The 26913-nt window shown below is 56.6% G+C and overlaps 1 protein-coding gene across 1 annotated transcript in view; it reads left to right on the top strand.

Annotated features, from left to right (window-relative positions):
• Nucleotides 1–26913, top strand: part of Piezo1 (piezo type mechanosensitive ion channel component 1) — a 61429-nt gene that overhangs the window by 33957 nt on the left and 559 nt on the right. The window contains exons 3-50 of the mRNA XM_032887728.1: nucleotides 3460–3582; nucleotides 4888–4933; nucleotides 5056–5194; nucleotides 7465–7630; nucleotides 7778–7991; nucleotides 8082–8253; nucleotides 8354–8440; nucleotides 8524–8611; nucleotides 9737–9837; nucleotides 10201–10458; nucleotides 11067–11178; nucleotides 11334–11512; nucleotides 11598–11746; nucleotides 11867–12049; nucleotides 12295–12407; nucleotides 12860–13020; nucleotides 13173–13349; nucleotides 13904–14029; nucleotides 14113–14313; nucleotides 14622–14826; nucleotides 16459–16563; nucleotides 17067–17220; nucleotides 17309–17552; nucleotides 17646–17742; nucleotides 17838–18009; nucleotides 18497–18586; nucleotides 18664–18752; nucleotides 19158–19229; nucleotides 19554–19654; nucleotides 20200–20293; nucleotides 20364–20420; nucleotides 20507–20679; nucleotides 20808–20914; nucleotides 21049–21255; nucleotides 21445–21703; nucleotides 21770–21958; nucleotides 22079–22391; nucleotides 22738–22873; nucleotides 22960–23107; nucleotides 23382–23596; nucleotides 23717–23875; nucleotides 23961–24108; nucleotides 25586–25774; nucleotides 25849–25941; nucleotides 26032–26204; nucleotides 26270–26392; nucleotides 26466–26545; nucleotides 26629–26845. Coding sequence (XP_032743619.1) covers nucleotides 3460–3582; nucleotides 4888–4933; nucleotides 5056–5194; nucleotides 7465–7630; nucleotides 7778–7991; nucleotides 8082–8253; nucleotides 8354–8440; nucleotides 8524–8611; nucleotides 9737–9837; nucleotides 10201–10458; nucleotides 11067–11178; nucleotides 11334–11512; nucleotides 11598–11746; nucleotides 11867–12049; nucleotides 12295–12407; nucleotides 12860–13020; nucleotides 13173–13349; nucleotides 13904–14029; nucleotides 14113–14313; nucleotides 14622–14826; nucleotides 16459–16563; nucleotides 17067–17220; nucleotides 17309–17552; nucleotides 17646–17742; nucleotides 17838–18009; nucleotides 18497–18586; nucleotides 18664–18752; nucleotides 19158–19229; nucleotides 19554–19654; nucleotides 20200–20293; nucleotides 20364–20420; nucleotides 20507–20679; nucleotides 20808–20914; nucleotides 21049–21255; nucleotides 21445–21703; nucleotides 21770–21958; nucleotides 22079–22391; nucleotides 22738–22873; nucleotides 22960–23107; nucleotides 23382–23596; nucleotides 23717–23875; nucleotides 23961–24108; nucleotides 25586–25774; nucleotides 25849–25941; nucleotides 26032–26204; nucleotides 26270–26392; nucleotides 26466–26545; nucleotides 26629–26845 — 7204 coding nt within the window. The remainder of the gene's footprint in view (nucleotides 1–3459; nucleotides 3583–4887; nucleotides 4934–5055; nucleotides 5195–7464; nucleotides 7631–7777; nucleotides 7992–8081; nucleotides 8254–8353; nucleotides 8441–8523; nucleotides 8612–9736; nucleotides 9838–10200; nucleotides 10459–11066; nucleotides 11179–11333; nucleotides 11513–11597; nucleotides 11747–11866; nucleotides 12050–12294; nucleotides 12408–12859; nucleotides 13021–13172; nucleotides 13350–13903; nucleotides 14030–14112; nucleotides 14314–14621; nucleotides 14827–16458; nucleotides 16564–17066; nucleotides 17221–17308; nucleotides 17553–17645; nucleotides 17743–17837; nucleotides 18010–18496; nucleotides 18587–18663; nucleotides 18753–19157; nucleotides 19230–19553; nucleotides 19655–20199; nucleotides 20294–20363; nucleotides 20421–20506; nucleotides 20680–20807; nucleotides 20915–21048; nucleotides 21256–21444; nucleotides 21704–21769; nucleotides 21959–22078; nucleotides 22392–22737; nucleotides 22874–22959; nucleotides 23108–23381; nucleotides 23597–23716; nucleotides 23876–23960; nucleotides 24109–25585; nucleotides 25775–25848; nucleotides 25942–26031; nucleotides 26205–26269; nucleotides 26393–26465; nucleotides 26546–26628; nucleotides 26846–26913) is intronic.

Below are 26913 nucleotides of genomic sequence, written 5' to 3'. Positions count from 1 at the left end.
CAGTCAGGTTGGGAGCCCAGTTGTGCCTTTTCAGAGGGCCTCGGGGATCAGCTTCCTGGCTCTTCCTCCATCGGAGCATCTTTGGATCATGGCGCCTTCTACCTCAAAGCCACGATGGCTAACTGAATCCTCTCCACGTCCCACGGCTCTGTAGCTCTCCTCACTGCTAATGCTCTGTGAAGACAGCCACTGGTGCTCCAGGACAGACTCCTCTTGTTGTTAGCTGTGACATCAGACTGACCACTCTCCCTTGGTCTCTTTGCCATGTGAGTCACATGTGTTTAAGGGCAGAGATTGGGCAGGGCTGCCTCTGGGTTCACCGTTCTGCCAACCATCGCAGGGAGGTGCCCAGCCCGGTGTGCTTTGGAACCAGAAGGTCTTAGAGAGTGGGTAGGATCTGGAGATGCAGGGACAGATATTTGAAGAGTTCAGCCTAAACAGTGTGCGGGCAGCCACTGGGCATGAAGCCAGCCAGACACTGGGCCCCTCTAAGACACATAGCCTAGGTACAGGGTCCTTTTTCCTGTGTTGAGCCTTCGGTGAAGGTCTGGCTTCCATACTCTGCTCACCATAGAGCCCAGGCCTTCTTGTCCACAGGCCCTCTTTGGAAACAACTTGTGTGTCAAGGCCGTTTCATGCCCTGTGAACAGCTGGAAATACTCCTGATCGGCCGTGGGAGGCACAGACTCCCAGCCAGGCAGGATGGATCATGAGGGAGACTCGGAAAGCAGGGTGGGAAGTCTTTTTCCCTCTCGACCCTCCAAGTCTCTATCTGTCCAGCCTCAGAGGCCCTTCAGGGACATGATGCTGCCCGGTTTTTCCGGGTGTGAGAGGAAAATGTGAGGTCCGGCGGTGCAGAATGGAGCTCCCTGTGTGCCTTTATGATTTGTACAGCTGCTGCCCTGGCACTGGCTCCTGGAAGGTCTGACAGGCTGGGCCCTGTTCCCCATGTAGTAGGCGCTGCCTAATTCTCAGAGGCTGGGTCTAAGCTGGGCTGCCCGAGAAGGAGATGCTCGGCCAGCTTAGGGCTGACTTTCCAGGTAGGACAAGGCAGGACGGGACAGAGTTGAGATGTATCAGAACCTAGGGTGTGTGGGATCTGCTCCCAGCCGCCTGCTTGTAATTTAGAGTTAGGAAGCCGACTCCCCGCCCTAGCAGAATTACCTCCCAGGATGCCCCTGAGAATTGGCCGCCCCCCATTTATTCCTCTCCCTCAGGGGGCCTGCTCCAGCCTTAGCCTTACCAGTCCGTTGGCAAAACACACACACACACACACACACACACACACTCATCTCTGTGGCTCTTAGCTATTAGGTACTGTGTGACAGGGGGAGGGATAGCAGGGTGACGAACAGTTGATTGGTAGGTACCTGGGGTCCTTGCCCTCTCAGGACAGACTCTGGGAAGCTGGGTCACAACTTGCTTCTTGTTCTCTAGGTTTATCCGAGCTTTTCTCCAAAGTAGACGGAGAGAAACCTTCCCCAGCTTCTTCTCCTTGCCCGGGTGATCCTCAGCTCAGACTCTTGGGGTCATTCTCCACCCTATCCTTTCTTTGTCCTGTCAGTGTGTGGAATTAGATGTACAAACGACATTCCTCCCCTCTCTAGGACCCTAGGCAGCACACCTTGGCCGGCTCGCACTAGGACAGTGTTTGCCAACAGCTCATGAGATATTGTTGAGGGAACCTGTTTAGGGCCCGGGAGTGCTCAAGAATCCAGCCTGCATGAGTCCCGGGAGGGCTGTGGTCACTGGGGATGGGGCATGAAAGTGGGAAGGAGGCAAGAATACCGGGAAGCAAAGGAGAGAGTGAGAGGCACCCATGAGCCCGAGCTGACCCATCCGTGGTTTTAGGAGTTCCAGCAGGGTCAAGGCCACAGGTCAGGTGATGAGTCTGCTACTCTCTCTGCTGTTAGAATGTCTGGAGGCGGGAGAGGCAGCTCACTTCCTGTTTTTTCTAGGGAGCACCTATAACTGTGCACACTTTTAACGATTTATTTATTTTATGTATGTGAGTGCACTGCTGCTGTCTTCAGACACACCAGAAGAGGTCAGGCTTGTCTCTCCTTCACTCTCTGATATGCTCCCAGAGGTCGGGCACTGGAGAGTAGCTGGACCTACTCTCCTGCTCAAGGCTTAACTCAGGTAGCCAGCGAGACAGGGCACCCGGCCAGGTGCACAGTGTGGCTGAGCGCTAGAACCTTCCGGGGTGGGACCTACAGGGAGGAAAAAAGGAGTGGATGTCATCAATGAAGCTAGCCCAGTGGGGACCAAGGTCAGTGCTATGTGAGAGACCCGTGGCTCTGAGGTTTGCAATGACAATGACCTCCTTAGCCTTGGAGCCTGATTTGACAGAAGCTGCTACAGTGGGCTGACTGCTCGCCCACAAGCGAAGAGCTAGAGGCTAGCCCCAGACTGTCCACCCCACAGGTGAAGAGCTAGAGGCTAACCCCAGTGTCCACCTAGGTCTCATAGGGCAGTCGTCCCTGAGGAGGCTACGGTCTGCAGCCAAGGGCCTCCCTGCTGGGTGGGCTAGCTGGGGTGGTTGGTGGCAGAATCTGGCTGTGGAACAAACTTAGCATGAATGTACAACCCGCCAAGCACAGCGTGTCCCTGTGTGACAAGGGTCCCCTGGTTTGATGACTCCCAGCCTGTCTTTCCCATGAAGTGATCAGTGGAACAAGATCTTAGAGGGCTGCTACTCTGGGCCCTGAAGTTGGGGACTCTCTCCTATTTGCCGTGGCTTTGTGTGACTATGAGTGCTGGAGGCTTTGGCTCTGCAGCACCCCAAATGGAGGCTGCTGGAAGCCCACATTTTTGGAGGCATTTGGTCCCCACCACCCGGGCCCCTTCTCTGGGATAGCACCCTCCTTGTGACTTCGTGTCCAGCCTCCACACAGGGACAGGTGAGCATAGCTGTGGTAGATAGGGTTTCTTGTTTTTCTGTTTGCTTCTCCTCGTTCCCAAGACCTAGCAGGGATCCCTATACGCTAACTGAATAAGAAAATTCGATGGTGTCCCACCTGTTCAGGGGCTTGGACAGTGTTGGTCTTTGGGAACAGGGTGCCTCTGTGTGTACCAGGATAGTAGGGAACAAGGCCAGTGTAGCATCTGTGCCAAGGTTGCTCCCTAAACTTCCCTGAACAGTCTCTGCCAGTCCCTTCCCCATTCCAGGCTGACATTCTCCTTTAGAAACCAGAGTCACAAGAGTGTCTGTCAACCAAGCACCAGTAGGTGCCCCCGGTAGGTCACAAGCACCCCTGTGGGTCACTCTCATCACTGGTGGCTTCCGATGCCTCCTGGAAGGCACTGAGTCCTGGTTCCTCGCAGCTGGTCCCCTTGCTCAGAGCCTGTGTGCACGCTGAGCGCGTGTCTCAGGCACGTGGACAGCGCACGGTCTACCTGGAGGCTATCAGGGTAAGCAGCATCCCGCTGACCCGTGCTCTGCCCATTCCGTCACAGGTCACACAGGTCGCCTGCTTCGTGCACTGCTCTGCCTCAGCCTCCTCTTCCTGGTGGCCCATGTGGCCTTCCAGATATGCCTACATACCATGCCTCGCCTGAACCAGCTTCTGGGACAAAACTGTAAGTGATCGAGGAGCAACTGGGGTGTGGGATGGAGAAAAACATGAGTCCTGGGGCAGAGCGGATGAGGGTACCAGCTGGGAACCTCCGATCTCCAGCCTCACTGGGCCACCCTGCCTTACCCAGGCTTCACCCAATATGGGCTGCACCCAGGCGCCTGACCATGATTTATGCGTGACCCAGATGGCCAAGTCCGCATGCTCCTGGCAGTGATGTGGCAGTGGGGCCATGCCAGTCCCAGAATGGCATCAGGTGGAACAGTCTCAGGGCTTCTGGTGTCTACCTGTCAACATCTTCCTCCTATGCCTGCTTGTAGCCTAGTTGTGTGTCTGGATAACACCAGGGGTCCACAGTGTCCCTGTCTGTCCTTAGTGTCCCTGCCCTTGTACCTGTGCACAGCGTCTCCAGGGGCACCTGTCTTCTCGTCAGGCAGGGAGTGATACCAGCACCCTAGCTTTATGTGTAAAAGTCCTGGGCTTCAAGTCTCTACCACTCTGGAGTCCGGTCCGGCTTCCTGGACCATTTCCAGCCCCACCTACCCTGAGACTTCCTGCCACTCACAGCCAGTACACCAACCAGTCAGCATGAGTCTACCTGGCTGCCTTCTGTTCCCCTGTCCATAAAGATGGCATTTCCAGGGGCTGGAGAGATGGCTCAGTGGTTACGAGCACTGACTGCTCTTCCAGAGGTCCTGAGTTCAATTCCCAGCAACCACATGGTGGCTCGCAACCATCTGTAAAGAGATCTGATGCCCTCACTGATGTGTCTGAAGACAGCTACAGTGTACTTATATATAATAAATGAATAAATCTTTAAAAAAAAAAAAGATGTCATTTCCAGCCAAGAATGGCACTTGGGAGGTAGAAAAGCAGGAGGATAGCTGTAAGTTTGAGGCCAGCTTGGTCTTCATAGCAACTTCTAGCCAGGATTATAACAGAGAGACCCAGGGCTGGAGAGATGGCTCAGTGGTTAAGAGCACTGACTGTTCTTCCAGAGGTCCTGAGTTCAATTCCCAGCACCCACATGGTGGCTCACAACCATCTGTAATGGGGTCCGATGTCCTCTTCTGGTGTGTCTGAAGATAGCTACAGTGTGCTAATATACAATAAATAAATAAATCTTAAATATAATAGACCCTGTCTCAAAAAGGGGGCGGGGGGAGAGGTCATATTCTGGAATCACTGATACTCTATCCTATGTGAGATCCCTAGCTGCCATGCCCGCGGGGTCCCCGGACCTCACAGGAACAACCACTGGGCACCCTGCCTGGTCTCAAACCTCCTTCTTTAATCCTTTTCTCTACAGGCAGCAGCCTTTGGGCAAACGTATCTCAACATATAGGGGTTACAAGGTAAGAACCTCATTCCCTCTGCACCCCTGTGAGCCCCCCACCCCCACGGGTTTCTGAGTCCCAGAGACAGCCTCACAGCTCCTCACCTCCTTCTCTCACTCTTCTCTCCCTGCCCTTCACAGGCTGGACCTGAAGGACATCTTTAACACCACCAGACTGGTGGCACCTGACCTGGGAGTGCTGGTGGCATCTTCCCTTTGCCTTGGCCTCTGTGGACGCCTCACAAGGAAAGCCCGGCAGAGCCAGCGCACCCAGGAGCTGGTAAGGGACTGCAGCAGCTGAGATGGTGGTGAGGCTGTTAGGGTTCAAGTCCCACTGTGACGGTTTAGATGTATTTTATTTGATTTTATTTGTCTTGTTTTGTTTGAGACAGGGTTTCTCTGTGTGTAACAGAGCCCTGGCTGTCCTAGAATTTGATTTGTAGACCAGGCTAGCCTCAAACTCACAGACATCCGTCTGCTTCTGCCTCCTGAGTGCTGGGATTAAAGATGTGTGCCCTCCACCACTGCCCAGTGATAGTTTTGATTTTAACCCTTTAGACATTTTTAGACTTTTGAAGTTAAGTTTGGAGGATGTTTATATATTGCAAGTAAGGAGAGACGTGGAAGAGGAAACCGTGGTCTGCCACATTCTCCTGCTCTCAGACCTGTGGCTCTGTCCACTGGAGCCTGCTCTGCAGGACCCCGGTTCTTAGACACCAGAAACCCCAATAGATCTGTGCTAAGGGAACTGTCACTTGTGGGTATCGGGCAAGCTGAAGTATGCCAAACTGGGTTAGGACCTGAGGGGGTCATGGTTGCCTCCCTGTATGACCTGAGGCTGTCTCAAACTTATTTCTGGGGTGAGATGGGTTCCCAGGGGCCACAGCCGGACCCTCAGCTGAGCCCTGTTCGAGGGCTGTGGTCCAGCTTCCCCATACCATGACAGGCTTAGCCCGTTCCCTCCTCCCCCGAGCTGAGATAGGATTTATGGCCACCCAGGTGTCTTAGTGCAGGCACACCCTGCTGTTCTCACACAGCAGGTCCCAGAACCCATTTATCAACACCTGACACTTGCTGGGCTCTAGAGGAAACCAGAGAGGGGTAGGGACTCCAGGAGCCTCAGGAGGTTGGGGGCTGGGTGGAGCAGTGAGGATCAGGTAGCTTGGGGGGCATCTATCCCTGTCATCAGCTGTCCCTCTCCTCCTTTGCCTGGAATTACTCATTTGTCTCAGTGATTCTCAAGAGGTTCCCGGGCCTAGGCCAGGTCATCTTATCCCCCCCCGGGCATGCTCTCCCGCTAGACTAGCACAGGAAGGATAGCTATGCCTCCATCCTTCGCCCACATCCTCATTGGCCTTAGTCCTAGCTTCTCTGGGCTTGTAGGAGTGAGCTCAGAGACCAACCACTCTGTCTCCTGGCCTGGCCTCTAATCTTCATGCTTCTAGTCTATGAACTCTGGGACCCTGATAGCCGCCTCAGCTGGATGGCCTGTGAGGACAGGCAGGCTCTTCAGGCTCCTCTTTATGCCCAGACTCCCCACCTTGCTCTGCAGATGGGAAGCCGAGAGGTTAAGTCACTTTCTTAAGGCTAGACAGTATGGAGCCTATTGGAGCTGGGAGGTGCCCATGCCATCTATCTAGCTCCAGAGTCAGGACACTCAGCCTAAGAACCCAGGATCCCCTCAACTGTGCCCACAGGCACAGCTGGGGACATGGGCTGCCAGAAGCTGGCTTGAGCTAAGGCTGCTGACGACAGCCCACGTTCTTTTCCGCCATACCCTGGTCTTTTCTGAGACCTAGGATCCAACTCTGTTCTGGGAAACCTTCTATCAGTGCCAGAGAAAACAGGTCCCGTTGAGTGTCGGTCTCCTGCCCCAGGCAGGGACTGTCCCATTTCATCCCACGTAACTAATCACTTCTGTCATTCTGGAGGGTCAAAGCTAGCGGCAGTCCTAAACGCGGCATCTTCTGAGCTACAGAAAGGCTGGGAAATGCTCAGTTGGAGAGCTGGAGGTGCTGATACTGCTGTGTCCCCCAGAGTCCCCTTCACCCCCTAGAAGCCCCACAGGGTACAAATGTAGCCCCTTGCTCTCCCTGATCTATGGGATTGGGGCAGTCATCTGTCCTCTCTGGATCAAGGATTGTGGCTCTGAAAAATGAGTGTTCAACCTTTTCCCCCTCTGTCTTAAAAGAGCCCCTTCCCAGGAACCCCACAAAACTGACACAGGATCTTCAGGGGCAGATCTGGGACCTGGGTGGCTGTCTTGTCTTTTAGGGCATCCTGGCCAAGACGGGGCAGAAAGATATGTTCCACGTGTTCCAGGATAGCTGGGACATCCCATACCCCGCCTGACAGGATTTTGTGACTCAGATAGGATGGGGCTTTGGGAGCACGCACTCTGTGAGAAGGGAGAAAGGCTCGTTTCAGGCTGTGGGTGACATCAGTGGGGCAGCTGTGGGACAGACCTCATCTCTTACTTCAACTGGGCAGATGAGGCTGGAGCGGCCTCGGTGGTGATGACTTTGACGTCACTTCCCCGTGACTTTTTAGCAGGAGGAGGATGACATAGATGCTGCCCCAGCCGCAGGGCTGCAGGGAGCCCCCGCCCTGGCAACCAAACGCAGGCTGTGGCTGGCCCCTCGCTTCCGGATCACGGCGCACTGGTTGCTGGTGACCTCCGGACGGATGTTGGTCATCGTGCTACTGGCACTCGCAGGTACCCTGGGCACCCTGGGGTAGGGAATAGCATCTTGGCACTGCCTGGAACCGAGGTGCTGGTGGGGGTGGGGGTGACTCCGCTTCCTGATGGGCCAGGCCAGGACTGACACAGAGCCCCTGTGCCCACCCCCACCCCCCCCCGTAGGCATAGCCCATCCTTCGGCCTTCTCCAGCGTCTACCTGATGGTGTTCCTGGCCATCTGCACCTGGTGGTCTTGCCACTTTCCTCTGAGCTCCCTGGGCTTTAACACCCTCTGCGTCATGGTGAGCTGCTTTGGCGCCGGCCATCTTGTTTGTCTATACTGCTATCAGACACCATTTGTCCAGAGCGTGCTACTTCCTGGCAGCCTCTGGGCCAGGTAAGGCTCTCACATAGGCCCTCCCATCCAGCCGTACGTAGCTCTGCTGCCCGCAGACCCGGCAGTCAGTGGCGTGCCCTCTCCGAACAGGCTATTCGGTCTCAAGAACTTCGTAGACATCCCTAACTGCTCCAGCCCCAATGTGCTGGTACTCAACACTAAGCATGCTTGGCCCATCTACGTGAGCCCCGGTATCCTGCTGCTGTTGTACTACACAGCCACCTCTCTCCTGAAGCTCCGCAAGGGCCGCTTCTCAGAGCTGGTGAGTCCCTGCTGTCACCTTTGTTAGCATCTGGCACACCAGTGAGGCGTCCTGGGAACTCCCAGCCCCGGGACTGCACTCAGGGTTGTGATCTCTACAGAGGAAGGAGATCCTGAGGGAGGATGAGGAGCATGAACTGGAACTGGACCAGCTGGAGCCAGAGCCCCAGGCTAGGGGCACCACCCAGGTGAGCAGGTCTCACCCAGCAAGGTTTTGGAAAGTCATGGGGAGCCGGCTGCAGCGGCTGTCTGACCCATGTATCCTCTGCAGGGTGCGACGCCCACGACCACTGGACCCGACATTGACAACTGCACCGTGCATGTACTAACCAGCCAGAGCCCCATCCGCCAGCGTCCTGGTGAGTTACAGGCTCTGTGGCCGTGGGATGCCCGCCCTCCTGTGAACATTTACTAGTAGGTGCCCATTTGCTCTGATCTTTGTGGGCAAGCCTAGGCTGCCCCCTGGTGGCCACATGTATTATACACAACGCCTTGTCATAAGCTTGAACCTCCTAGGGCCAGTCCTGTGACTGAATAGCGGACCTCTTAGACCCTTTGGGTGGCCCGCCAGGTTTCCCATTTTCTGCTCACAGGTGGGAAGCGGCCATCCATGGCTCAAGGCCCCAGGAGCCTCTGTCATTCTGAGAGTGCTGGCCTGGTGGGTTCGCTGGTCTGCATTACTGTGGAGACTGCTAGGTCATTTTCTAGGTCCTTATTTCTTTTCCTTGAACTAAAAAAAAAAATCCTTAATTACATTTTAATTAATTAATTAATTAAATTAGCAGGGGCGTTGAACTATTGTACGCATGTGGAACTCAGAGAACAACTTACAGATTTGGCTCTTTTTTTTTTTTTTTTTTTTTTAAAGATTTATGTATTTATTTATTTCATGTATGTGAGGGCACGGTCACTGTCTTCAGACACACCAGAAGGGGACATCGGATCCCATTACAGATGGGTGTGAGCCACCATGTGGTTGCTGGGATTTGAACTCAGGACCTCTGGATGAGCAGTCAGTGCTCCTAACCGCTGAGCCATTTCTCCAGCCAGGCGCCCTCTTTCTACTGTGGGGTTCAATGCTGGTCCTCAGACTTGGTGCCAGGCACTCACCCTGCTGAGGAGGCCCCTCACAGCTCTCTCTCCTTTGAACTTTGGCATTGCGATTGTTTTCTGATATTGGGGGATCGGCTACGGCACCTTGAGTGCCAGGCTGACACGATACTACTGAGCTACAGTCCGTCTCTCCAGCCTTGCATCAGGCTCTTAAACAGTGAGGCCAGGCTCACACGACATTCCAGAAGGATCAGATTCTTCTGTTGCTTTTTGGCCAGCATTCATTGTGGCTGCCTGGCGGAGGGCCCCCCTCCCACCGGTAAGGCCCTGCCTCTGCAGATAGTCAGCTCCATCCTTTAGGCCCACGTTGAGAATGGGGGAGGGACTCCACGTGGTTCTTATGTGGTAGCTAATAGCAGTGCCGCCCCCAGTACGCCCCAGGCTGGCTGAGCTGAAAGAGATGTCACCACTACATGGCCTGGGCCACCTCATCCTGGACCAGAGCTATGTGTGTGCTCTGATCGCCATGATGGTAAGGAAAAGCCCTGGCCCGGCCCCGCCCCCGGCCCCGGCCCCGCCCCTGGCCCAGCCCCACCTCCGCCCGGCCCTGGCCCCTCCCCCATCCCGTCCCTGGCCCCTCCCCCATCAGCCCCCGGGGCCACTGCAGTCTTATAGAAAGCAGGGAGGTGGGATGTAGTTCATTTCAAAAACTGAGACCCAGTCACCAAAAACAGTGCTGGAACTGCCCCTGTCAGTCACCAACATCCCATAACTATGCAGTGTGTGTGTGTGCGCACGTTGTGTGTGGGCTACCTCATTGGAGCCCAGTTTGGGGGGCCTGAAGAGCTGGCCGGGTGTCCCATGCAGTCCCTGCTGACTAACCCTGGCTGTCCAGGTGTGGAGCATCATGTACCACAGCTGGCTGACCTTCGTCTTGCTGCTCTGGGCCTGCCTCATCTGGACCGTGCGCAGCCGCCACCAGTTGGCTATGCTGTGCTCACCCTGCATCCTGCTGTACGGACTGACGCTCTGCTGCCTGCGTTACGTGTGGGCCATGGAGCTCCCCGAGCTGCCCACCACCCTGGGCCCTGTCAGTCTACATCAGCTGGGATTGGAGCACACACGCTACCCCTGCCTGGACCTTGGTGCCATGGTGAGTGTCACCCGCTGTATCTGGTTAGCGGTTGGGTTTCTCCCTGGGAGCCCAGGAAGATACCAGTGCTCTGCTGATCGGCCCTTGGCTTAGTTGGGTGGAGACTAAGGAGAGAGTGTGTCAGAAGCCAACATTGGGTTCCTGTGGGTCCACCCTACGCTACAGATGTTGTGAGGAGTGGTATGCGGTCACAATGTCCTCCCTGCTGAGTGCCCGTGTGTATTCTGCACGCCTGACAGGGCTCCATTGTGTGTGGCACTGAGTGTTCATGACTCAGGTCTAGTCCGTTTGGCTCTCGGGTCACCCAAACATCCCTGCATGAGGCAGGTGTAGCGTTTCCTGCCCACCGTAACCCGGCGGACTTTAATACATCTCAAATGAGACCTGTGTGTGGCAGCGTGAGCGACTGTAGCATCTGTACGCCTGCGAGCGTAAACTCGGGAGTTTGGCTGAAGGATGAAAGGTTGCGAGCCTGTGTCTGTGAGGCTTTCGGTCGGGTACGTCCTTGGATCTGTGACCATGTAGTCCTACGCGTGTTAGTGAGGTGGAATCTGAGGTTGCGAAGAGGCTGAGGGCTGGGCCCTCGGTGACGCCCCTGCTCCCCGCAGCTGCTGTATCTGCTCACGTTCTGGCTGCTCCTGCGTCAGTTCGTGAAGGAGAAGCTGCTGAAGAAGAGAAAGGCACCTGCGACGCTGCTGGAGGTCACAGTGTCCGACACAGGTGAGTAGCATGCAGGGGTGGCGTAGGGGTGGGAAGTGGAGGGTTGGGGGGATGGAGCCTGCACACACACACACACACACACACACACACACACACACACACACACACCACACTGTATTCCCTGTCCTCACTTCGCCTTCCTTCCCGCTCTGCAGAGCCCACACAGACCCAGACACTGCTGAGGAGCCTGGGGGAGCTGGTCACGGGCATCTACGTCAAGTACTGGATCTACGTGTGCGCTGGGATGTTCATTGTGGTCAGCTTCGCTGGCCGCCTGGTGGTCTACAAAATCGTCTACATGTTCCTCTTCCTGCTGTGCCTCACGTTGTTCCAGGTGCCCACAGCGAAGGGCAGGTAGGGCTTGTGTTGGGGGTGGGCTCTGTCCCTCACCTGCCCCGCTCACCAGTCGCCACCCGCAGGTCTACTACGCTCTGTGGAGGAAGCTGCTCCGAGTTTTCTGGTGGCTCGTGGTGGCCTACACCATGCTCGTGCTCATCGCCGTGTACACCTTCCAGTTCCAGGACTTCCCCACCTACTGGCGCAACCTCACGGGCTTCACAGATGAACAGTGAGTAGGCAGGAGCGGCCCCTTCCTTGTCCCTGTCCTGTGCTCAGACTCTCCACTCCCGTTCATGATGGCTGCCCGGGGCAGGGCCGAGTTGAGGGGCTGATGGCTCTCTTCTGCCAGGTTGGGCGACCTGGGCCTGGAGCAGTTCAGCGTGTCAGAGCTCTTTTCCAGCATCCTCATCCCTGGCTTCTTCCTGCTGGCCTGCATCCTGCAGCTGCACTACTTCCACAGGCCGTTCATGCAGCTCACCGACCTGGAGCACGTGCCCCCGCCAGGCACACGCCGCCCTCGCTGGGCTCACAGGTTTTCTGCCTTCAAGGGCCACGGGTGTTTTTGTGGGACTGGGGGTGATGCTGGGGGCTGTGTCACAGAGTTAGCCGACCGTCCTGAGCTTGAGCGGAAGCCGTGAGGCTGCTTTAACCACCCATGCAGGCTTGGCCTAGAGTTTACAGGTGGACCGGTAGAGATGTTGTACGGGGGACAGGGGCCTGCCTCGGGGAAGCGGGAGACAGGAACGAGGGCAGGAAGTGACTCTCGGACTTTCCCAGGCAGGATGCAGTGAGCGAGGCCCCTCTGCTTCAGCATCAGGAGGAGGAGGAAGTCTTCAGGGATGACGGGCAGAGCATGGATGGGCCCCACCAGGCCACACAGGTCCCTGAGGGTAAGTCTGGAAGGGGCGGGCAGTACACAGCCCCACGAGGCCCACAGGGTGCTAAGAAGCCTATCTCTGTTCAGTTTTACTACCTCTTGGATGTCGGTTGGAGGAAGGCAGACAGGAACCCCAAGAGCTCCAGCCCTCCCTCCTTTGTGGCCCTTACCCTTTCTTGTTGAGCTCGGTCCCCTCCTCACCAAGGTCTACCTGCTTTATACCAAGCTCCACCACATCCCCATCCTCCTCACCAAGCCACATACATCCCTCTCTCTGAATCTTGCCTCTCCTCACTGAACCCCATTCTCTCCACCCCCCCCATTACTGAGTCCCTCTCCCCTTCTACTCCACCCCCTTACTAAATCCCACCCAGCCTCCCCTTCTTTACTAAGCCTCACCGCCTATCCCTCCTGTCTGTCTCTTCATCAAGGCCTATCGCTCCTCACTGAGCCCCACCTCCACAGGTACAGCCAGCAAGTGGGGCCTGGTGGCCGACCGGCTGCTGGACCTAGCGTCCAGCTTCTCCGCCGTCCTCACCCGCATCCAGGTGTTCGTACGACGCTTGCTCGAGCTTCACGTCTTCAAGCTGGTGGCTCTCTACACTGTCTGGGTGGCCCTGAAAGAAGTGAGTGTTCCAGTCTGGGCTGTTTCCTTGTCTGAGGCAGGGTTGCTCCTGCCCTGGCGGCGTTGGTGGCTGCCCTAGACCAGGCCCTGCTGGGTTATGGCAGTCTAGTCCCGGTGCCACCTGCTCTGCCCACTGCCTTCTGTTCTCCACAGGTGTCCGTGATGAACCTGCTGCTGGTGGTGCTGTGGGCCTTCGCCCTGCCCTACCCGCGCTTCCGGCCCATGGCCTCCTGCCTGTCCACCGTGTGGACCTGTATTATCATCGTGTGCAAGATGTTGTATCAGCTGAAGATTGTCAACCCGCACGAGTACTCCAGTAACTGCACCGAGGTACAGGCATGGGGGTGCCCCTAGGGCCCAGGGGCCGCCTGAGGAGTTGCCCCAGCTCCAGTGATTCCTTATGGAATGTAGAGATGGGGCCAGTGGCTCCTGCAGGGAGAGCTGAGGGGGCCCTCAGGACAGCTGTGCCTAGGTTCACCTGGCTTCATTCTTCCTATTCACACCTGGCTTTGACCCGCCCCCTTCCCCATCAAGGTGGCCCCAAGACTGACAGCCCTGTGAACTCTAGCAGAGCAGCTCCTGTCTGCCCTGGACCCGACCTGGTGCTTCAGTTGTGGGATGGGCTTAAGATAGCACCTATGGGGGCTGGGGGTTGGGGGTTAGAGAGATGGCTCAGCGGTTAAGAGCACTGGCTGCTCTTCCAGAGGTCCTGAGTTCAATTCCCAGCAACCACATGGTGGTTCACAACCATCTGTAATGGGATCCAGAGCCCTCTTCTGGTGTGTCTGAGGACAGTGATGGTGTACTCATACAATGAGTAGATAAATCTTAAAAATAGAAAGGATAGCGCCTACAATCCCCATTCCACCCACACCTCTTTGCAGCCCTTTCCCAACAATACCAACTTGCAGCCCTTGGAGATCAGCCAGTCTCTGCTGTACCGTGGCCCCGTTGACCCTGCCAACTGGTTTGGGGTGCGGAAGGGTTACCCAAACTTGGGCTATATCCAGGTGAGTGAGGACTGCCAGCCAGGGCGGATGGTCCTTGATGGCCCCAGATGGTCCCCACTGATCCCTGACCCCCGCCTTCACAGAACCACCTGCAGATCCTTCTGCTGCTGGTGTTTGAGGCTGTGGTGTACCGGCGCCAAGAGCACTACCGCCGGCAGCACCAGCAGGCCCCTCTGCCTGCCCAGGCTTTGTGCGCTGATGGCACCCGCCAGAGGCTGGACCAGGACCTACTCAGCTGCCTCAAATATTTCATCAACTTCTTCTTCTACAAATTCGGGCTGGAGGTGAGGCTGGGTGTCCTTTGGGCGGGAATGACAGCAGGGGGTTCCACTGAGCAGCTCTAATGATGCCCGGGTACTCTAAGCACAGCCTACCCTGAGGCTAGCCCAGAGGTTTGCCACATGCCCAGGAAGGTCAAGAAGGTTGGATTGGGTCCTCCCTGGCAGGAGTAGACCTGAAGCTAAGGTCTTCCCCAGCCACGGGGCCCCTCATCCCTGAGCCTTGGCTTCCGATGGAGATATGTCTCGCCTCCGCTATCCTAGGACAGCGGGTGGACCTGGAGTCATATCTACCCCCTTATATCCCTCTCCAGATCTGCTTCTTGATGGCCGTGAATGTCATCGGACAACGCATGAACTTCATGGTGATCTTACACGGCTGCTGGTTGGTGGCCATCCTTACACGCCGGCGCCGTGAGGCCATCGCCCGCCTCTGGCCCAATTACTGTCTGTTCCTCACGCTGTTCCTGCTGTACCAGTACCTGCTGTGCCTGGGCATGCCTCCCGCACTGTGCATCGGTAAGCCGCAGGCCGAGGGGCTCGGTGTATGTGGTGGCACAGCCCCTCCTGACAGCCTACGGCAGCAGTATCCTCGTCAAGTGTGTAGTCTGTAGTGAAATGGCCCCAGCTCTTTTTCGTAGCTGTTCTCAGTTCGGCCTTTCTCCTGTGCTCTCTTGTCTCTTTCATGAAGCTTCTCCCATCCTGTGACATTTCTGGACAGCCAGGTTGGTGCTTTGACACATGCCTCAGAGGTTGAATGTGCCCGGTTAAGCATGAGGGACTTTATGGGCACAGAGTTCATGGCGGTGCCGCGGACCTGGTGTGGCCCATGACTGCTCATTTGACCTGTTCAAAAGCAACCTCGCCTGCCCACATCTGGGTGCAGCAGGCACACGGTTAACACAGGCTGACCGTCCACTGACTGCTCCAGGGAAGGCTTTTTAGCTTCTCGGTGGGGGAGAGCTTGCATTTTTCTTTTTTGTTTCTAAGATTTTTTTTTTATTTATATGAATGTTTTCCCCAAGGCTTTGTCTGTGTAGCATGTGTATACAGTGATATTGGATCCCCTAGAAATGTAGTTACAGATGGTTGTGAGCCACCATGTGGGTGCTGGGATTTGAACTCAGGACCTCTGGAAGAGCAGTCAGTGCTCTTCGCCACTGAGCCATCTCTCCAACCCAAGCTTGAATTTCTCAACTATGTATTTAAAGTTTTTTATCATCCTAAGGGCAGGGGGGGGAGGGGAGCCCACGGTTTACACATTAGGCAAGCGCTCAGTCACCGAGCTCCACCCCAGTGCCCACTCTTTGTTTTGAATGGAGCGGAAAGTGTTTCAGGTCCCCAGATTGTCCTCCTGTCCCAGTTGTGACCATTCAGTAAATATCCCTGGCTCACCCTGCTCCCCCTTCCAAACTGGGTGATTCCTGGGGTTTTTCTTGTCCTCTGTGTCCTTGGTGAATGGACAGTCTTTCTTCCCTGTGAGATTTCCTGGGATGCCCCCCCTTGAGTGGGCTGTGTACCTGGGACAGTTCCACACATTTCAGATGTGTTCTTAGAGGGCTCTGGTTCTCCAGAAGCATGCCCAACCCCGCATGTTCCTTCCTGCTCCTCCTCAGGTATCAGTCCATAATCTGCCCGGTTCAGTAATGTCACAGAGTGGAATGGTGTAGTATGCCTCTGTTGCAATTAGCTTCTTTCTCTTGATGTTGTGCTTTCTGTGAGAGGTTATGGCGGGGCCCTTGGGGTGTTCCTGTTCACTCTGGAGCCTGTCAGGCATGGTTGCCTCGGCAACCACATCCAGGTTGTATAGTAGCTGAGGGGGTGTCTGGTTAGTTCTCACTTTGTGTTTTATTATTTCTTGTTGTTAAGTTGTATGAACCATAATTCATTCCAGACACTGGCATCTCCTTGGGAGGTACCTGCCCTGTCTCAGGTGAGGCTCACCACGGTCTTCTGGTGTAGCTTCTGCTTAGAAATCATGGCCTGTTAGACTCTCTGAATCTGTGGGTCAGGTCCCAGAGACTGAGAGTCAGGTGAGAACAGGTTCCGAGCACACGCGAATATGTGATACGGTAGCGGGCCTCCGGGGCTCCTAGCAGCAGAAGGGAGAAGGACAGCCTTTGCCCTGGCTGACGCGTTCCCTACCCACAGACTACCCGTGGCGCTGGAGCCAGGCCATCCCCATGAATTCTGCGCTCATCAAGTGGCTGTACCTCCCTGACTTCTTCAGGGCCCCCAACTCCACCAACCTTATCAGTAAGTGCCCCCCCATCCTTACCTCAGGGTACCTGCCGAGAGAGTGTGTAAGGACTCACAGGCGGGGCGTTCATTGGATACACAGGGACCTTTGCTTGGAACCAGCAAGGGGACAGGTTGTTCCGGGTGTTGACAGCTGAGTGGTGCTTCACTCCATGGGAGAGCCATGTCACCCCGCAGCCTCCCCCAGATGGGACTGAGGTCTGATCCTCACACACACAAATCATGTCCTGGAGTGTGTGCGTGCACACACAGTGATTCAGACCCGTGTGTTCGAGGGCGTGCACGGCGATGGCCTCACGGGTGCAGGGGGGCATCCGAGGCAGCCTGTATTCCCTGACACGTGTGCCTGTGTACAGTACACCCACAGACCAGTGTGTCCTCAGTGCGATGCCTCCCCGTTCCCAGCTTTCATGGATAGACGCTTTCTCGGTTGTGAAGTGGGAGTTCTTCCTCCTCTGCCTGCAGGCCGCAGGCCCCTGAACGCCTCTCTTGTCCTGCAGGTGACTTCCTCCTGCTACTCTGCGCCTCCCAACAGTGGCAGGTGTTCTCTGCGGAGCGAACGGAAGAATGGCAGCGCATGGCTGGCGTTAACACTGACCACCTGGAGCCCCTGCGTGGGGAGCCCAACCCTATCCCCAACTTCATCCACTGCAGGTGGGTCCTACACTGACCACTCTGAGGCACTTGCCAAGGGGCTTGTCTGGGGCGAGCCGGTAACCTCAGTAACATCCCCCTTTGCCAGGTCCTATCTGGATATGCTGAAGGTGGCCGTCTTCCGCTACCTGTTCTGGCTGGTGCTGGTGGTCGTGTTTGTCACAGGGGCCACCCGCATCAGCATCTTTGGGCTAGGGTACCTGCTGGCCTGCTTCTACCTGCTGCTCTTTGGTACCACCCTGCTGCAGAAAGACACACGAGCCCAGCTCGTGCTGTGGGACTGCCTCATCCTCTACAACGTCACCGTCATCATCTCTAAGAATATGTTGTCGGTGAGCAGTTCGCCCACACAGCCCGGCCCCAGCCCACCCCAGGGGCCCCCGGTTAACCTGCCCTCCTCACTCCCACCCCACCCCCACCCCCAGCTCCTGTCCTGTGTCTTCGTGGAGCAAATGCAGAGCAACTTCTGCTGGGTCATCCAGCTTTTCAGCCTCGTGTGCACAGTCAAAGGCTACTATGACCGTGAGTGTGGACGAGGGATGTGGGGGAGGGGCGGGCGCAAGGAGAGCCACTGCTTCCCGTGCTGACTCCTAGCCATGCTGGCCTCTAACCCACAGCCAAAGAGATGAAGACCAGGGACCGGGATTGCCTGCTGCCTGTGGAGGAGGCCGGGATCATCTGGGACAGCATCTGCTTCTTCTTCCTGCTCCTACAACGGCGCGTCTTTCTCAGCCACTACTTCCTGCACGTCAGTGCTGACCTGAAGGCCACGGCCCTGCAGGCTTCCAGGTCCGCCCAGATGCTCCTCCCTGGGGTGGAGAAGAGCTTCCCCCCATCCATCCTCAGCAGGGGTTTCTTCTACATTAGCGTCTCCACTTGATCCCAGCACCAAAAGGGACATGAAAGGACCCCTGGTGCCTTGGTGTCATCATGGCCACCCTTTCTGCCCATGGCTGGACACACTAGAAGGCAGCAGCGTGTCCTGAGTGTCCCCCGGCTGGAGGGCTGAGACATGGTATCATGCTCCCAGCAGAGGTCTCTGCCCCTGGAGCTAAACTTAGGGTCAGCAGTGTCACCTACCAACCCCAGAGCTGTCACCCAACGCTCTTTTCTGTGATGGTTTTCTGCCCCTGATAAAGAGGTGACAGGTACTGACTCTTAATGGCTGCGGGTGGCAGGCGAGCTCTCTAGGCACTGGGGCTGAGCCAGCCAGTCCCGGAGGTGGAGAGAACACGCATGTCTGAGATCAGTGCTAAGCTCTTGCTCCTCCCTGCAGGGGTTTCGCTCTCTACAATGCCGCCAACATAAAGAACATCAACTTCCACCGTCAGACCGAGGAGAGGTCCCTGGCCCAACTGAAAAGACAGTAGGTGTTATCTGGGCTCGGGACCCTTCGGCTCCTCTCTGGCCAGCCTGGCACTCAGAGCTCCTTCCTACCTGCAGGATGAAGCGCATCCGTGCCAAACAGGAGAAATACCGGCAGAGCCAGGCAAGCCGTGGTCAACTCCAGTCCACAGACCCTCAGGAGCCAGGTAAGTGCTGACAGGACTCCCCACCTCAGAGGGTATCCCCGACACACGCACACTCCATCCAGGCATGTGTGCTGCTCAAGTCTCCCTGCACCTGTGCAAGCGGTGTGCAACAAGGTCCCACTCCCTTGTCTTGTGCTATCACGGGGCCCCGCCCCAACCCAAGTCCTGTGCTATGCAGTGTGTTCCCCTTTGTCCCTGCAGGCCACATGGCCACCCGGGACCGTCTACCTGCACTTGTGGCCCCTCTCCATCCCTCCAGGGCTCTGAGACATGTGGCACCACATGGAACCTTGCTACTGCAGGAGTCCTGTGTTTCTTTCTGTCCCTGCCATGTGCCCTTGTGCCCAAGACAGGCTGCTGTCACAGCCTCCCGTGCTTGTTCACGCTTGCCTCGCCCCTCCACAGGGCCTGACAGCCCAGGGGGTTCCTCCCCGCCACGGACACAGTGGTGGCGCCCCTGGCTGGACCACGCCACAGGTACCCTGTCTTGACCCCTCTGCACTCCTGCTGTTGACCCTCCTGCCTAATAGCTTCTCCTCGTCCTGTCTGGTTGTGTCAGGCCCTCTAACCCGTGCGTGGCTCTCAGTTCTGTGCATGGACTGCCTTCTCCATCCTGCTGAAACCTGCATGGGAAGGGTGGCATTCAAGCAAGAGGGTGGAAGATACTGAGGGGGAGTAGCATACTTAATGGATTTGCTACCACCCAACTCAAAACCAGACACGGGAACTCCAGAGCTTTTTGGGGTCCTGGTGTGGAGACTGGCTCTCTCACACATACTCTTCCCTACCCTGTGACTATAGTCATCCACTCTGGTGACTACTTCCTGTTTGAGTCGGACAGTGAGGAGGAAGAGGAGGCCCTGCCTGAGGACCCCAGGCCTGCAGCTCAGAGTGCCTTCCAGGTGAGGTGGAGCCATGCCTTCCTGCTCTGTCTGTGGAGTTTCTGAGTGGGGCAGTGTGCAGGGACAGACATCGGAGGGACGTGGGATCCATTTCCTACCTATCGGGAAGTCCACCTAGCCCTTCAGACCTGCTCAGGCAGCTAGAGAAACAGGCTGCGGTGTGAGGCTCACCAATTGCTCCTCTGCTCTTACACCTTCCTCCTTACCTGATGGGCTCTATGACTGCCACCAGCTCTAAGAGAAAGGCCACATGTGCTCACTGGAAACTGCTATCGGGGGACCAGGAGAGGCCTTGTCTGTCTTTGAGGCCCTGGCACTGGTCATGCCAGGTAGCTACATGTCCATCTCTGGAGTCCATTTCCAGAGAGGGCTTGGGGAACTGAAGCCCTACAGATGGACAGAGAGCAGGCTCTGGTTCCTGGCCGGCCATATCTGGTATATGGCTGGCTCTCCATCATCTTCCTTGGGAGGGGACCATGATGCCAGGCTGAATGGATGTCTGGTCTCGAGGTGCCAGACTCCTAACCAAGAAATCTGGCTGGCAGATGGCATACCAGGCATGGGTAACCAACGCCCAGACAGTGCTAAGGCAGCGTCGTGAACAGGCACGGCGGGATCGGGCAGAACAGCTGGCTTCTGGTGAGTTGTACCTGGGGGTTCCGGGAGGAGAGGTATAGGACTGCCTGATACTAATTACGTCTGTGGCCAGGAGGCGACTTGAGTCCTGAGGTGGAGCCGGTAGACGTCGCAGAGGATGAGATGGCAGGTGTGTGGGCTTTCTGGGAAGGGGGCAGAGGGTTGAGGGCTCCTGTGGCTAGCCAGCCCTCCAGCACCGTCCTGCCCTCTCTGCAGGCCGTAGCCATGTGATGCAGCGCGTGCTGAGTACCATGCAGTTCCTGTGGATCCTGGGCCAGGCCACGGTGGACGGGCTGACGCGCTGGTTGCGTACGTTCACGAAGGACCACCGCACCATGAGTGATGTGCTGTGTGCAGAGCGTTACCTGCTCACACAGGAGCTTCTTCGGGTAAGTGCCCCTCGGGCCGAGCCCCTCCTATACTTCATCAAGGCCACATCCCTACCTGCAGCCCGCTGGGCACATGTGGGACAGAGCTGTGCCAATCCCACATGAGAGTTTCTCCATCCTCCCTTCAGGGTGGAGAGGTACACCGAGGGGTGCTGGACCAGCTTTACGTGAGCGAAGATGAGACCGCACTGTCAGGTCCTGTGGAGAACCGTGATGGACCCAGCACAGCCTCAAGGTCAGTGCAGGGTTTGGGGTGAGTCAGGTGTCCCTGGAGGAGCCATCGAGGTACAGCACTGTTCTGTCTCAGTTACTCCTGTCCTCCCGGCACCAGTCCTCCAACCTTTCTCTCTGTAACCTTTTCTCCCACAGTGGGCTGGGAGCTGAAGAGCCTTTGAGTAGCATGACAGATGACACCGGCAGCCCCCTTAGCACAGGCTACAATACCCGCAGTGGTAGTGAGGAGATTATCACCGACACTGGGGGCCTCCAGGCTGGGACCTCCCTGCACGGCTCCCAAGAGCTTCTAGCCAACGCTCGCACCCGGATGCGCACAGCCAGCGAGCTGCTGCTGGACAGGTGGGACGGGGTTAGGCTGTGTGCAGGTTTCCAAGGGAATTCTCCTGAGTAGGAAGAAGCTGGTGAGGGAAGAGGGAACAGGCTAGGCCCAGGCCTGTGGGATCAGAGTCTGTCTGTTGCCCTGGCTCTGGGTGAGCCTCTGTACCCCAGGAGTGCTCTTGTCCCCAAACTCCTGTGGTCCTGTGGCAGGCGCCTGCGTATCCCTGAGCTGGAGGAGGCCGAGCAGTTTGAGGCACAGCAGGGCCGGACTCTGCGGCTGCTCAGAGCCATGTACCAGTGTGTGGCGGCCCACTCGGAGCTTCTCTGTTACTTCATCATCATCCTTAACCACATGGTGACAGCCTCGGCTGCCTCCCTGGTGCTGCCTGTGCTTGTGTTCCTCTGGGCCATGCTGACCATCCCGAGGCCTAGCAAGCGCTTCTGGATGACGGCTATCGTCTTCACTGAGGTGGGTTAGCAGCTTGTAGGGTAGGGGCTGGGCCACATGGCCCATGCTGAGTGCCCTGTCCTGCAGGTCATGGTGGTCACCAAATACTTGTTCCAGTTTGGCTTCTTCCCCTGGAACAGCTACATAGTGCTTCGACGCTACGAGAACAAGCCCTACTTCCCTCCGCGCATCCTGGGCCTCGAGAAAACAGACAGCTATATCAAGTACGACCTGGTGCAACTCATGGCCCTCTTCTTCCACCGCTCGCAGTTACTGGTGAGCCGGCCCGCCAGTGCAGGGGTGACTTCGCTGCAACTCCAGGCATTGAGCCTGATCGCCCAGTCTGGTCTAAGCATGACCTGGGTCAGGCTCCTCACCAACCTGTGTTCTCCGTAGTGCTATGGCCTCTGGGACCATGAGGAGGATGGTGTCCCCAAGGACCATTGCAGGAGTAGCGAAAAGGACCAGGAAGCTGAGGAAGAGTCAGAGGCTAAGCTGGAATCGCAGCCTGAGACGGGCACTGGGCATCCTGAGGAGCCCGTGTTGACTGGTACCCCCAAGGACCACATCCAAGGGAAAGGAAGTGTTAGGTCCAAGGATGAGATCCAAGATCCCCCAGAGGACCTTAAGCCCCAGCACAGGAGACACATCAGCATACGCTTCAGGAGGAGGAAGGAGACTCAAGGACCCAAAGGAGCAGCAGTCGTGGGTGAGAGCCCGGGCTAGATCCCTGCCAAGTTCCTGGGAGGGGAGGAGACACAGATGACCCCCTCAGTTGGAGATGGCCAACCCAGCACATGGACAACCCATTGGGAAGCACACAACCGCTCGGTGCTTTCCCTGTATCCGCCCATGAGTTGTTCCTACACGCAGGATGGGTATCTATGGGCTGAAGTCTCAAGGCCATCCCAAGAGAGGTCACTGAGGCAGTTGCCCCTCACTGGTGACTGGGGGGAGTTTTCTGTGCTGTCCACGAAATGGGGTGAGGTCAGCCTGTTGGAGCGGACACCCAGTCAATGGCTCAATGGCACTTCCCTGGACATACATACCCACAGAGGCTGAGCACGAGGAGGGAGAGGAAGGAAGAGAAGCTGCAGGGAGAAAGAGGCCGCGTCGCCCTCGAGAAGGGTTGAAGATTCGGGAGAAAATGAAGGCAGCTGGACGCCGGCTGCAGAGCTTCTGTCTGTCACTGTGAGTGGCCTGGCTAGGAGTGGTAGGGGCGTTGGGGCAAGAAGGCAGTCCCTGGCTCTATACCTTCTGAGGCTGTCCGTCCCCAGGGCCCAGAGCTTTTACCAACCCCTGCGGCGTTTCTTCCATGACATTCTGCACACCAAGTACCGAGCGGCCACCGACGTCTATGCCCTCATGTTCCTGGCTGACATTGTCGACATCGTCGTCATCATCTTCGGTTTTTGGGCTTTTGGGGTGAGTTGACTTGGGACCCCAGAGTGGACGGCCGGCACTCCGGGTCTTTGGAGTGCATGGGCTTAGAACCCCGAGGTGTGGGGGCTGGAGAGATGGCTCAGTGGTTAAGAGCACTGACTGCTCTTCCAAAGGTCCTGAGTTCGATTCCCAGCAACCACATGGTGGCTCACAACCATCTATAAATAAAGTAAATAATTAAAAAAAAAAAAGAAAGAAAAAGAACCCCGAGGTGTCCTGCGGCTCAAATCTCCCCAACCTGTGCCCTCTGCTACAGAAGCACTCCGCGGCCACGGACATTGCATCCTCACTGTCAGATGACCAGGTGCCACAGGCCTTCCTGTTCATGCTGCTGGTCCAGTTCGGCACCATGGTCATCGACCGCGCCCTCTACCTGCGTAAGACTGTACTGGGCAAGCTGGCCTTCCAGGTGGTCCTGGTTGTGGCCATTCACCTCTGGATGTTTTTCATCTTACCGGCTGTCACCGAGAGGTGGGTGATGTGGGGCACTGCACGCTGGGACCTCAGCCTGTCCTGAGGTACCGTGTTCTCTGGGTTGGCCTCCGGAATTGTCATGTTGCCTTCCCTGACGCCCTGTCATGTCCCATTCAGGATGTTCAGACAGAACGCGGTGGCCCAGCTGTGGTACTTCGTGAAGTGCATTTACTTTGCCCTGTCCGCCTACCAGATCCGCTGTGGCTACCCCACCCGTATCTTGGGCAACTTCCTCACCAAGAAGTACAATCATCTAAACCTCTTCCTTTTCCAGGGGTGAGTGTGGTCTGCCTAGGGATCGTGAAGAACAGTCAGAAGCCATTGCAGGCTGTCCCTGCTGATGGAATCCTGGCCTTGGCAGGTTCCGTCTAGTGCCATTCCTGGTGGAGCTGCGGGCCGTCATGGACTGGGTATGGACTGACACCACGCTGTCCCTGTCCAACTGGATGTGTGTGGAAGACATCTATGCCAACATCTTTATCATCAAGTGCAGCCGAGAGACAGAGAAGGTGCCAGGGCAGAGGGTGGATGGGCACTGCTTGGGAATTCACGGTCTGCGTGTGCAGCAGCTCAGAGAAGGGAGCTTTCTAGCCCTCCTGGGGACAGCTGCAGTGGTTCTGTTGGGCAGTGAGGGACAGTGGACTGGGCCATTGGGTTTGGGCTGTTTGTTACCAGGATTGTTTCATGGTTTAGAATATTCAGAGTAGGGTTTGGGGATTTAGCTCAGTGGTAGAGCACTTGCCTAGCAAGTGCAAGGCCCTGGGTTCGGTCCCCAGTTCCGAAAAAGAGTTTAGAATATTCAGAGTATATGTGCTCAGCACTGCAGTCAGCTTTAGGCTGTCACCTAATATCCTCTTTATGACTCTCCATCTTCCCTCTCCACCCCTGGAGAACCATTTCATACCAGGCTTCCTCACCTCAGCAGCGCCCCTCCACCTAGCAATGCTCCCAAGGTTCTTCCTTGTGGCAGGTCAATACACCCCTTTAGAGCCACGTATCCTGTGCAGTGCAGAACCCGGCGTGTCTGCCACTCTTCCGTGGACGGATTGCTGCCGTTCTCACTGTGTCGCCCTACACACGGCACATGTGAGGTCACCATCCAATCATTTCAAACTGTTGTGTGAGGTGGCTGCAGGCCTGTCACCAGCAGGCAGAGGTTTCAATGTCTGACGGTTCCTGTGCCTGAGAAACAATGCTCAGATCACACCCTGCACGTACTCAGGCCATCGGTTCCGTTTGAAAGATTTGTCTCTGTGTGTGTGTGTGTTTGTATGTGTATATGTGTGTGCTTGTGTGTATGTGTGTTTGTGCATGTGTATGTGTGTGTTTGTATATGTGTGTGTGCTTGTATGTGTTTGTGTGTGCACGTGTATGTGTGTTTGTGCGTATGTGTGTGCATGTGTTTGTGTATATGTGTTTGTGCATGCGTGTGTATGTGTTTGCATGTGTGTTTGTATGTGTGTTTGTTCATGCGCGCGTGTGTGGGCTTGTGTGTACGTGCGTGTGTTTGTGTGTATGTGTGCTTGCGTGTGTGGTGTGTGTGTATGTGGTGTGTGTGCGTGCGCGTCAACACACGCAGGTGCCCACAGAAGAGGGCATCAGATGCCTCAGAGCTGGAGGTACAGGCAGCTGTAATCCACCAACGCGAGTTCTGGAACCGAACTCTGGTCTTCTAGCAGAGCAGACGCACCATCACTTCTGAAACGACATCTTTAAAATGTCTTCCTTTTCTTGCTCACTTCTGGTGTCCCCAAGTGTCCTGGCCATGTCTATAGTTGTCACACCAAGCTCTCTGCTCCAACGACCCCATGTGCTGCTGTGTAAAGAATAGGCTCCCTCTCTTTGTGAGTGTGGCGAGTAGCTAGCGCCCCAGCTGACCCCACCGGCGGTCATTTCTGGGTGTTAGGCCTATTCGGTGACACCAGGTTGAGCCTTAGAGCCTGTGGCTAAGCAGGGATGGGAAGGTAACCAGTGTCTCCCTTCCAGAAATACCCCCAGCCCAAGGGACAGAAGAAGAAGAAGATCGTCAAGTACGGCATGGGAGGTCTCATCATCCTCTTCCTCATTGCCATCATCTGGTTCCCTCTGCTCTTCATGTCACTGATCCGCTCTGTGGTTGGTGTCGTCAACCAGCCCATTGATGTCACTGTTACCCTCAAGCTAGGTGGCTACGAGGTGAGTAGCGGGCCAGCAGCCTGCCCAGTCCTGTCAGCCTGTGGGGCTCGTGCTGAGTGTGCTTCCATCCCCAGCCACTGTTCACCATGAGCGCCCAGCAGCCATCCATAGTGCCATTCACTCCCGAGGACTATGAGGAGCTGTCCCAGCAGTTTGACCCCTACCCAGTGAGTGCCCTGCACTGGACCCACTTGGTGTGAGGTGGGCTGGCAGGGGAAAGGAGGCCTGCTGCTCCTAACTGAGCGTGTCCCACACAGCTAGCCATGCAGTTCATTAGCCAGTACAGTCCTGAGGACATCGTCACTGCACAGATTGAGGGCAGCTCAGGGGCCCTGTGGCGCATCAGCCCACCCAGCCGGGCCCAGATGAAGCAGGAGCTGTACAACGGCACAGCCGACATCACACTGCGCTTCACCTGGAATTTCCAAAGGTGGGTCCTGTCCTTACGGGGGGCTGGGGGATGCCCCATGCCGCCTAACACTGCCTGCTCCCCAGGGACCTGGCCAAGGGCGGCTCTGTGGAGTATACCAACGAGAAGCACACCTTGGAGCTGGCCCCCAACAGTACGGCACGAAGGCAGCTGGCCCAACTGCTCGAGGGCAGACCTGACCAGTCAGTGTGAGTGGAGGCCACTGAGGGGCATGTGGGCAGGAGGGCTAAGATGTCCCTGACTTGCTGACTCCTCCCACAGGGTCATTCCCCACCTCTTCCCCAAGTACATTCGCGCACCCAATGGGCCTGAAGCCAATCCTGTGAAGCAACTGCAGCCAGGTGGGTGTGGGCGCGGGGTGCCGGGGACACAGCCCAGGCCGGGGATGGGCTGTACCCCGATTCTAACGCCCCACTCGACTCAGACGAGGAAGAGGACTACCTTGGTGTGCGCATCCAGCTGCGGAGAGAGCAAGTGGGCACAGGAGCCTCTGGGGAGCAAGCGGGCACAAAGGCCTCCGACTTCCTCGAGTGGTGGGTGGTCGAGCTGCAGGACTGCCAGGCCGACTGCAACCTGCTGCCCATGGTCATCTTCAGTGACAAGGTCAGCCCGCCTAGCCTGGGCTTCCTGGCCGGCTACGGGTGAGTACCGCAGAGGGATCTCCTGTAGCCCAGGGCAGCTGATGGGCTTGGCTCACACGCCTCTCCTG

Source organism: Rattus rattus, chromosome 17, assembly GCF_011064425.1.
Source record: "Rattus rattus isolate New Zealand chromosome 17, Rrattus_CSIRO_v1, whole genome shotgun sequence".
Taxonomy (NCBI): domain Eukaryota; kingdom Metazoa; phylum Chordata; class Mammalia; order Rodentia; family Muridae; genus Rattus; species Rattus rattus.
The sequence above is the reverse complement of the archived record's forward strand: the minus strand, read 5'-3'. Positions and strand labels throughout refer to the sequence as shown.